The sequence below is a fragment of the Tribolium madens genome, unplaced genomic scaffold, assembly GCF_015345945.1.
Source record: "Tribolium madens isolate multiple individuals breed KSU strain unplaced genomic scaffold, Tmad_KSU_1.1 Scaffold_11;HRSCAF=98;Tcas5.2_LG3b, whole genome shotgun sequence".
NCBI classification, from domain to species: Eukaryota; Metazoa; Arthropoda; class Insecta; order Coleoptera; family Tenebrionidae; genus Tribolium; species Tribolium madens.
In genome coordinates this window covers 3,837,513-3,847,614 of record NW_025400975.1, presented here as the reverse complement: position 1 = coordinate 3,847,614, position 10,102 = coordinate 3,837,513, and the positions used below count along the sequence as shown (strand labels likewise).

The 10,102-nt window shown below is 36.4% G+C and overlaps 3 protein-coding genes and 1 pseudogene across 4 annotated transcripts; 2 read left to right on the top strand and 2 right to left on the bottom strand.

Moving 5' to 3' along the window:
* Window positions 1-6: 6 nt before the first annotated feature.
* Window positions 7-537, top strand: LOC123004574 (HIG1 domain family member 1A, mitochondrial-like). Its single transcript, XM_044397906.1, has 2 exons — window positions 7-95; window positions 143-537. Exons 1-2 carry the CDS (start codon window positions 8-10, stop codon window positions 322-324), a joined length of 270 nt encoding a protein of 89 aa, XP_044253841.1. The 5' UTR covers window position 7; the 3' UTR covers window positions 325-537.
* LOC123004534 lies at window positions 351-6,088 on the bottom strand. 2 transcript variants are annotated; one of them, XM_044397884.1, is made up of 9 exons: window positions 5,609-6,088; window positions 4,936-5,560; window positions 4,740-4,885; window positions 4,458-4,691; window positions 4,243-4,411; window positions 3,969-4,124; window positions 3,705-3,921; window positions 3,408-3,656; window positions 351-1,292 (listed from the first exon to the last, which is right to left on the bottom strand). In XM_044397884.1, exons 1-9 carry the CDS (start codon window positions 5,867-5,869, stop codon window positions 518-520), a joined length of 2,832 nt encoding a protein of 943 aa, XP_044253819.1. In that variant the 5' UTR covers window positions 5,870-6,088; the 3' UTR covers window positions 351-517. The 2 variants fall into 2 exon arrangements, with proteins under 2 accessions (XP_044253819.1, XP_044253811.1); XM_044397876.1 differs by having other exon boundaries at window positions 5,606-6,086.
* On the top strand, window positions 5,825-8,367 carry LOC123004549 (DNA-dependent metalloprotease dvc-1). The gene is made up of 3 exons (XM_044397895.1): window positions 5,825-6,090; window positions 6,137-6,688; window positions 7,178-8,367. The coding sequence occupies exons 2-3, from the start codon at window positions 6,151-6,153 to the stop codon at window positions 8,308-8,310; spliced, it is 1,671 nt and encodes a 556-aa protein (XP_044253830.1). The 5' UTR covers window positions 5,825-6,090; window positions 6,137-6,150; the 3' UTR covers window positions 8,311-8,367.
* Window positions 6,680-7,172, bottom strand: LOC123004560 (annotated as a pseudogene).
* Window positions 8,368-10,102: the final 1,735 nt, after the last annotated feature.

The window sequence follows — 10,102 nt, the reverse complement described above, 5'->3', positions numbered from 1 at the left end:
AGCAACAATGAGCGATTCCAAAGTGTTCAAGTTTGAGGACGAAACAGAATCCCGATTGGCGCGGAAGTCGAAGGAAACCCCCTTTTTCCCCATAGGTGGGCCATAAACGTTGTTTTAAATTGTACTAATTGGGGGTTTACAGCCATTGGAGTGTGCACACTGGCGGTGGGATATGGGGCTTACATGTTCAAAAATAGGGGGAATATGAGCACCAGTGTCTACCTAATGCATCTGCGAGTGGGGGCCCAAGGCGCAGCAGTCGCTTCCCTCACCGTAGGTTTAATCTACACCATGATTAATGAACATATATTGAAGAAGAAATGAAAGTATTAGCCAGTGACAAGATTAGATTATTTGCGCTCTAATTTATTATCTAAATAATTTATTGTTTTGTAACAAAAGATTGATTTGGATATTTGTATATTAATTACAATTTCTTGTTGTACATATTGTAAGTTATTGTTGGATTAGTCAACTCTTGGGTAACTGCCAAGTAAAAAATCCTACTTAATAAATACTATGAATCTTTTCTTTTTATCACAGTTTTTTTGCGCTTTTTACAGTCACGGGATTGGTTCACAGTCAAGTACCGCACCAGCAACTTGCGTATATCCTCGACCAGTTCTTCAGTGTACCCCAAATCGAACAAATTCCTAAACATTTCAAACCTCTCCGAGTCTATAATGTTGGCAACAAGAGCGAAAGCTATACACTCGACCCTCAAGAGATTGGTCCCCGATTCGAGCGACCAGTTGTAAATCGTCGGAATCGTATCAGGACTCAATCTGAACTTCTCCACACAATCCATCAAATACCCCCTATACTCCTCCATCAGAAACCTATCACAAAGCCCAATCACGTCCAAATGAGTACTCAAATCGATGTCAATCTCCACCACGTCAGTCTTGATCAAATGCAGCAAACACCTCAACGATTTACTCGTCACGTTGGGTAGCGTGATCACCTCCTGACCCGACTCCTTGAAATCGCCGTTGAGAAGGCGGGCGAAAAAGTCCGAATTGCGGCTCAATAACCCCCGATCAGCGCTCAGTAAACTCCCATCGTCCAATTTAAATGTGACCACCGATGAGGTATCGCCAGTGCTGCCACCCGTCACGTTCTTGTAACTACCAGACACGTCCTTCGGGTTGGGAATCCCGAGCTTCTTCGACGCTARCACACAAAGGACTTTGATACTCTTGTTCTGGAACTGMGACTGGTCCTTGAGCAGCTTCATCAGCACCTCCAGGCCGCCACAATTCAGCATGAACTTCACCAGAATTGCTTTACTCCTAACAAAAATAGAAATTTTAATTTAACTTATAAGGTTGGCAATGTATTAGTTTAAGTCGCTATCTACCTTTTTTCGTACGTCTATGAGAATCTTGGGAGAGTTTTGTGATATTTTGAGTGTCTTAAAATGATAATAAAACCTCGCCAAAATTATTGCTCGACAGTATTTTATCGAGTCTGCACAGTTTGAGGATTTTTTTCGGTAATTCTTGCAACAAAATCACACTTTACAATGTCACTGGAATGACACTTAGGACCAATAAGTAACAAGAAAAGTAGAGTGCRAGAAATGGGGTAAAAATGTTTTTTTAATTAATTAATTAAAAACCTATTAAACATGTTAATAACACCAAAAAATGTTTGGTAGATTTAAGTTTTTAAGACAACAATAAATGTTGACGTCAAGTTTAAATTCTTAGTTTGACAATCTTGACTGTCAAATTAAAAAAAAATAAGTGACATGTGACCGACGGCTTAATCGTCACTTAAAATATAATACAGGTGGTCCAAAAGTCTGGAAACGATGTTATTCTGGCGAAGCTATAAAATTTTTTGGCAAATAAATTTATAGGCTATAAAAATGATATTCAAAAAAAATTTGAATATTAATTAATTGTTTATATTTACGAGAAAAACATAGTAACTTTTTTTTTTTAATGGAAACCTGGAAATGAAATTCAGATTAAAATATTTTTATTTCTACCTGCAGTAATCTCCTGTGTCTCAAAAAGCGCTCCAGAGAGAAACAATTTTTATTTGGAAAATAAAGCAAAATGACGACGCCATAGCAATGACATAAAAGAAGGCGTGCTTACCACTGATGATAGGTCTTAACATACCACCCCATGGCCGGTGGAAGAAAGTTTTGACAACAGATAAAGTTTATAATTTTTTAACGTAAATTGTAACATTTTCAATAAATATTTTTGTACATTTATAAAATGCATAAACATATCCTTGTAAACCCGCGGTCAATTCATAGTGGCCATTTAATTTATCTCAAAGTTGGCAGCACTTAGCCCGCCACTTCTATTGTGTGGGTTTTGTCAAMGTTGGTCGCAGAAATGTCAATAATTGTGACAGGCGCAATAGATTTTATATGTGAAGTATTCTAACCCGACTTTTTTAGAATTGTCATTTTTGATAGCTATGTCACTAAAAAAACAATTGGATGTTTAACGTCGGATTTACAAAACTCAATTTTTGCAAATTTACACAGGGAAGTGGCCACTATGAATTGACCGCGACTTTAAAACAATAAATAAAAAACCGTTTTCATTTAAGAAAAAAATTGTTAGTATGGTAATCTCAAAAGTTTAAACAATTAATTAAAATAAAAAATATTTTGGCATTGCTCCTTTACAACCTTTAAACATTTATTAATTTATTTCCAAAAAAAACTGGTAGTTTACTCAAAAAAATAAAAAATTAATTCTTGTAAGTCAAACATTTTTTTAACAAAAAAGTGTGCTGTTTACAAAAAAATTGCATCGCATCAATTCTTGTAACAAGCTCGTTGTCTAAAAAAAGAATTGTGGTAAGTTTCCATTAAAAAAAAATGTTACTATGTTTATCTCGTAAGTATAAACAAATAATTAATATTCAAATTTTTTTTTGAATAGCATTTTTATAGCCATTGCACACCTATAAATTTATTTGCCTAAAAAATAAATAGTTTCGCCAGAATAAAATCGTTTCCAGACTTTTGGACCACCTGTTTATTAGGATTACCCATACTTCAGTATTGCCAATCGGTATTAGTCAAAGTCACGATCTACCTTTTTTCGTACGTTTATGAGAATTTTGAAGACTTTTGTGATGTCATAAGAGTCTTAAGATGGCAATAAAATCTCGTCAAAATTATTACTAGACATTTTATCGTGTCTGCACAGTTTGAGGGCTTTTTTTGGTAATTTTTGCAACAAAATCATACTACACAAATGTCACTCGAATGACATTTAGGACCAATGAAGTAACAAGAAAAGTAGAGTGACAATCGAGAAATGGGATAAATATAAGTTTTTTTTTAATTGAAAACGTGTTAAATATCCTGCATTACTCATCGTGACTTAATTTCCATTTGGTTACAAAAGACAGTCGGGAGTACCGCTTACCTGATGATGTAGGGAATCACTAGTACCAACTGTTGTTTAGTGGCGTTGTCCCCGCGGAGCAGTTTATGKGCAATGTCGCCCTTGCCTCCGCCCGAYTCGGCCACCCGTGACAATTTTCTGATTACCGAGCTGCTGATCCATTGAAATTGGCGACATTTTGAGCACCAGGAGCCATGTTGGATTTTCGCCATGTCGTAAACAGCCGGAATAAAGTCACTTTGCATCAAAGGAAGTAGATAATTGTGTGACCTAAAGTACGACATTAATCCAAGTATTTCCCCTAAACTCACTTCTTACTCCAATATTTTGTAAATAACGTCAACTATATCTAAAATGGCGGATGAGCATGGCCAGTGGAAGTAGGCCGTGCTTTTGATCAGTCCGAGGAGCAATTCGGGGGTTCCCAATTGCGTCACTGGTGGTTTGATTTTAATGTAGGTTTTGAGTAAATCGACTATTTCTAATACGAGTCTTCCTTTGATTTGTTTGACGCTACTTGAGTCCACATCAAAACCTGGAATTGCTTTTTTATGACAATGAAGAAAATCGGGTACGGTTTACTTTGAATTTCTTCAGTTTCTTCCGAAATGTCGGAACTTTTTGAATCAAGTTCCGGGTTTGGCGACTCTTCACCGTCCAGTTTCGGTAACGGAAAATCTGACGGGTCGACTTCGCTACACACTGGCGAATAGTCGTCCGAATCGGACTCAGAAATACCTAAAATAAGACAGTCATTGACGTCCTTCAAATAGTCAAATTTTTGTTAAGTTGGTATTTGACTACACTACCAACTTCTAGTTCCGAAATTTACTAAAAGTTTTAGAATTTTTTTTACCGTAGAGTCGGGACCGAGGACTCGACGGTGGTGACAACCCTGAAGTCCAAGACATGGCCATCTCAGATTCGTTGCTWGATGYCGGACTATAGTCATATCTRATACCACTTGAATAATACTTATCGACATCATCACCACTATCACAACTAACACTTTCTTCATCTTCATTCTTAAAATAACAATTAGAAATCAAGTTAACTTAATTTCAGACTTACATCGAAATCTAGAGTTAGTTTCCTCCTCTTGCTCTCTGTAAACTCGGCAAGAAAATTATTTTTCCGTTTCTTGTCACTYTTATGATTAATATTAAGCGGCTCAACACTCCCAACTATCAATTTCAACTTTTCATTYAAGACTTCCACAACATTACACTTAAGCTGATCCATGATCAGCCCAAAATTATACTTGCATTTATTTAAAGTCGATATAATTAAAATGCTACACTCGATCTGAAACCAGTAAATGAAAAAACAGTGGGGGTTTTACCCAAAACTTACTTTATTGTTCGTCTGGAAGGTGAGACCACTTAGTACATTAATTAAAAGTGGAATGCTATCGCCACACCTTTCATTCTCTCTATTCCCCGGGTGATCTAAGAGGTAGCACAGACACTTAATGCACTCTTCACATGTCGAATTAAATTCTAAAATTGGAAATGTAGTGACTTTGAAATTAAGTTGGCAACAGTGTTACCTTGAATGATCGTATCGTCGCTYAGCAATTCAATGAAGCTATCRAAAATCTCAGGAACGGGTAAATCGGACTTKARTTGACTRATCTTYAAGAAATTCATAACAATTTTGACGACTTGACGTGGGGCGACTAAGAGAATTTTGCTAAGATATACAATAGAGTCCCCTTTATCTGTACTCCTCATTTCTTGGATAGAGGGGTAGAAGCGATACCGCGAGTACTCGTGGAGTAATTTAACTATGTTRATAAGAACGCTTTCRCCTTTTTTAGTYTCTTGCCARATGGCGCCATATTTRATAAGCAACATTCCGATWGTTTTAAGTACCCCATAKGTAGTAACAAGWGACTGGAGCGTTTCCCGATTCACCAACACTCTTAACGCTCGAACCCCCATAATAATGGTGGCTTCTGAGACTTTTCCATTGTCCTCCTCCACCGACTCTTTGAGATATTTGGCAATATGTATCACAATCTGGGGTTTTTTATCGATTATAGTGCCAACCCATTGGTCCCTATGCTGACACATATTGCCAATAATACGAAAAACGCGACCGTTTATACTATCATCTTTCGGGAACCGTTTCAGGAGCTGATTGAGATTAGACAAAGCCCCATATTGAATTATCTGAAACAAACCGGTGAAACCCCTTWTGCGAATGTCAAAACCTACCACATCTCTAGCGCATTTTGCGTCCAGACAACAATTCCCTAAAATACTCAACGAAACGTTGATTATGCTCTTTTTGGATGTTTGGAGTGACGCAACAATGTACTTGAAACAGCCCTTTTCGCGGATTTTGCAAATATTCTCTTTGTTTTTCGGACAGTCGCCATCTACCTTTTTTCGTACGTCGATGAGAATCTTGAGGAGTTTTGTACTGTCTTGTGTGTCTTGAAAAGACAATAAAACCTCGTCAAAATTATTACTAGACATTATAGAGCCGAATCTAAATCACTACACATAGTTTGAGGGTTTTTTTCGGTAATTTTCGCAACAAAATCTGACACTTTACACCCGACATGTCACTCAAATGACATTTACGACCATTGAAGTAACAAGAGTTAGAGTGTGAGAGTTGGGGGCAAAAATAACAGTTTTTGGATCAAAAACGTATTATTATAACACTGAATCATTGAAAAAACAACWAGGGCCCGGTATGTRTCACACTAGTGGTTTAGTTATCACAAATTTGTTTGRCAGGTTTTGAGGTTAGAATGGGGGAGCTGGACTATCAAATGGCGCTCATTTTGCAACATCGTTTCGAGCAGGAATCAGACCAAAATGAACAGTCTGATTTAGAATTGGCCAAACATTTACAAGAACAGTTCAAACACGAAGCTGAAATTGAAAAACCGTCCAGTCTTGTTTACCATTACCCCAAAACGGGGCTCAATTCGAGTAAATCGCTCATAGACCCGTCATGGGAACTCGTGGACCCCACCCCCGACATTCACGCTCTTTTCATCGCGTTTGATAAACGTTTTTTCTGGAACAAATTGGTAGCGGTTTGCGTTTCCTGGAGCAAAAGGATGACGTCCTGTGCCGGGGTTTGCTCGTATAATGGCAGAGGGGGGCTGTGTAGTATCACACTGAGCGAACCTTTGCTTAAATTAAGGCCGAGGAAGGATTTGGTTGAGACTCTTTTACACGAGATGATTCATGCGTATTTATTTGTCACTCATAATAATAGGGATCGAGATGGGCACGGGCCGGAGTTCCACAAGCACATGTATCGGATCAATAACGAGGCTGGTGTGTTAAAATTTTAATTCYTAGTAGTTAGTTAACAGGGAACTTATYGTAATTAAGAAAAGTGGGATTGGGGGTTGGTTTGCAAAATTGCATAAGTGGGAGTTGCAGTTGTTGCAGTGGTAACCCTTATCGTTGTGTTTGTTGCGACAAATTAGTTTGTACGAGACGATATCAAAAGTTGCGCAGCCTTTTGCATGAACACCCTCTGAAARTGCCCTTTAGATAGTTGTTAAATACTCAAGAGGGTACCTTTTTTGAAATTGAAACTGAAACACCTGTTTGCTGAATAATTTCCTTTACATTCTCTCAGTCTCCACTGTTGGTCACAATGTGTCCAATTGGAATCCGGCGGCCAGATTGGCGTATATTTTCCTGATTTTGACCAACATTCGTAACAAATCAGTTTTGCGAAACCACTTTCAATACTTATTATTACCAAAAAGGCAATTTGGAGGTTTTTATGCCACATAGCTGTCATTTTTTTTCCAGGGACTAGTATCACTGTTTACCACGATTTCCATGACGAAGTTCGGTTGTATCAGCAGCATTGGTGGCGCTGCAACGGGCCTTGTCAGCACCGAAAGCCCTATTTTGGTACGGTGAAGAGGGCTACGAATAGGGCTCCGGGGCCCAATGATAGATGGTGGGCGGAGCATTTGCGCACTTGCGGTGGGACATTCATTAAAGTAAAAGAACCGGAAAATAAGAAACAGAAAAGTGTGAACGRCGTGAAGAGTAAAGAACCGGAAAATAAGAAACAAAAGAGTGTGAMCRGTGTTAAGAGTAAAGATATYAGAGMTTTTATKTCCACCAACAATGTGAAGGGTTTCAAAGACTTGAAAAACACAGTTGTTAGAGGAAAAAACAATTCATCTAGTACTATAACAGTCACTAAAAATAAAAACACTAGTGAGAGTACTTTTAAGCCAACTATTTTTAATACCACTGAACTAAAAAGTGCTAGTCCTAGTACTAGTACTACTACTACTACACAGACAGACGATTTCGTTGCCGTCCGAAACCACTGGGCCAACAAATTCAATAATAAGAAGAGACCCTCAGAGGAGCCAACGACTGTTTCAAAAATTCCTAAATTATCTGTTTCTCCACCTAGCACMCAAAAAATTCCCAATGAGTGTTGTGACTGTCCTGTTTGTAATAAAAAGGTCCTAATGGCTGATCTAAATCAACACCTGGATGTATGTTTGATTAAGTCACCMRAAAAAGGGGAAAGTATAGATCTTACCACTTCTTTTCATGGAGATGAAACACGGGATTGCCCCCTTTGTGGCCAACAAATCACAAGTTGTAGTTTTGATATTCACGTTGAGAAGTGCATAATGCAGGTTTGTGACAGAGTGGAGGATGATTTGGGTCAAGAAATGGTTTCGTGTTTAGCTTGTGGGAAGAAAATTGTAAAAAGTGAACTTAACTCGCATTTGGATGAATGTATCGTTGATATTTTTGATGAAGACAAAGAAGATTGTGATAAGAAAAATAGTTCTCAGTTTAATTGTCCTTTCTGTTTGAAATTGGTGGAGGAAGTTGAAATGAAACAACATATTGATGGGTGTATAGAGGCTGATGATTTTGCCGAGGCCTTGTTGGACGATGATTTTTGATTATTTTTGTTACTTTTGTATTTTTTACTGTGCCAAATAAAATTTTTCGATACTTTGGTTTTTATTTATTATTTTTTACACACTTGTTGCACTTGGGGTATTGAGTCCTTGGTTTAACCAGGTGTTTGCTGAAAAAAAGTACAAAAACGTCAAAAGTTGAGTCTAGTTTTTACGATTTTACTACCGCTCGCCTTAAAAAACTCAAAAAATTCGTTAATTTTTCAAACTCGACCTAATAACGTTTTATGCACTTTTTTTGAGCTTTTAAGACCTCTAGGAATGTAAAAAAAAGGTGTATGGAACAATTTTAAAGTTGTTTTTTTTTTATTTATGCCGAGATTTTGGCCGGTTTTTGGTACCCGGAGCGGTCTATTGCTAATAACTCCGGACTTATTGGTGATAACTTCTTATTTTTGGTACCCTTGGAAAAAAATAATTTCCTATCATATACAAAAGAGGTCAATGTTCTACGATATATAGATATCGAGAAAATTTCTGATAAAGTTAAAAATACAAATTCGACTATAACTTTAAAACTATTACGAATTTTGCAATTTTTTTTGACGTCAATCGATTCCCCGGAACATTTTACATATGTTTGCTTTAAAATATTATATCATTCAGATACAGTTTTGCCGCAATTTACAAAAAAAGCAAAAATTTTTGAAAAATAGTGTTTTTAATCATGTCTCAGATTCAATTTAAACCTACCTTATCCGATAGATTTTTGGGCGCTTATTACGAATTTGGCAAGCATTTTGCGGTATCTCCTCTAGTTTCGTCGTAATCGGCGTTTAAAAATTGCATTTTTTGCGAGATATTGATTTGGCTTTAGCGTCAGTCGACTTAAGCCGATTACAATGGTGTTAAGTTTTTTACTGTAAGTCTAATAATCGTAATCGTCGTTCCAAAAGTAAAAATTATCAAATTTGTGAAATTTTAAATGCGTTTTTCTATAAAACTGTAAGACTTGGACCAAAAATCTAAAAATTATTAAAATCTACTATAAATTTTCTATTTAAACCGACAGTCGCTCCGGGTAGTTCCGAGTACGGAGCCATTTTTGTTTTTTTTTTTTCATAAAAAAGTTATCTCAAAAACTATGAGTCCTAGCTCAAAACGGTTTGTACAGGCGTATTTAATTTACATACAGTACTAGTTTTTCATAAAAATAAAAAAAATTGATTTTTTAGTCAAAATCGGATGCTTTTAGCCTTATTCTTGACTTTATTACTTAATATCTCAAAAACTATGCATCGTAGAGTATTTTAACTTGTTGCATTGTGTTCAGCGCGTAATTTTATGTCCAGAAAACCACATTTTAAGTGTTTTTACGACTTAAGGTAAATTGACTATTTTTACGATTTTTACCGCTCACCTTCAAAAACTCAAAAAAATTCGTAATTTTTTGAACTTGACCCAATAACGTTTTATGCACTTTTTTAAGTCTTAAGAAATCTAAAAAATGTTATATGGATCAATTTTAAAGTGGAATTTTTTTTTGATTTTTGTCGAGATTTTGGTCGATTTTTGGTACCCTAAGGGGTCTATTGCTAATAACTCCGGACTTATCGATGGTAACCTATTTTATGTTTGGTAGTGTTGGAAAGAAAATTTAATTTTTTATTATATACAAAAAAAGGTCAGTGTTCTACGATAAACACTTAGCGAGAAAATTTCTGATATAGTGAAAAATATCAAAATTATAAATTGGGCTATAACTTCAAAACTATTACAAATTTTGCAATTTTCTTGATGTGAATCGATTCCCCGGAACATTTTACATAGGTAT

What these genes read in the sequence shown, in the direction of transcription:
- LOC123004574 (XM_044397906.1), top strand. Translation starts at nt 8, where the DNA reads ATGAGCGATTCCAAAGTGTTCAAGTTTGAGGACGAAACAGAATCCCGA. An exon ending in AACCCCCTTTTTCCCCATAG is followed by an intron (nt 96 to 142) that starts GTGGGCCATAAA and finishes GGGGGTTTACAG; the next exon opens with CCATTGGAGTGTGCACACTG.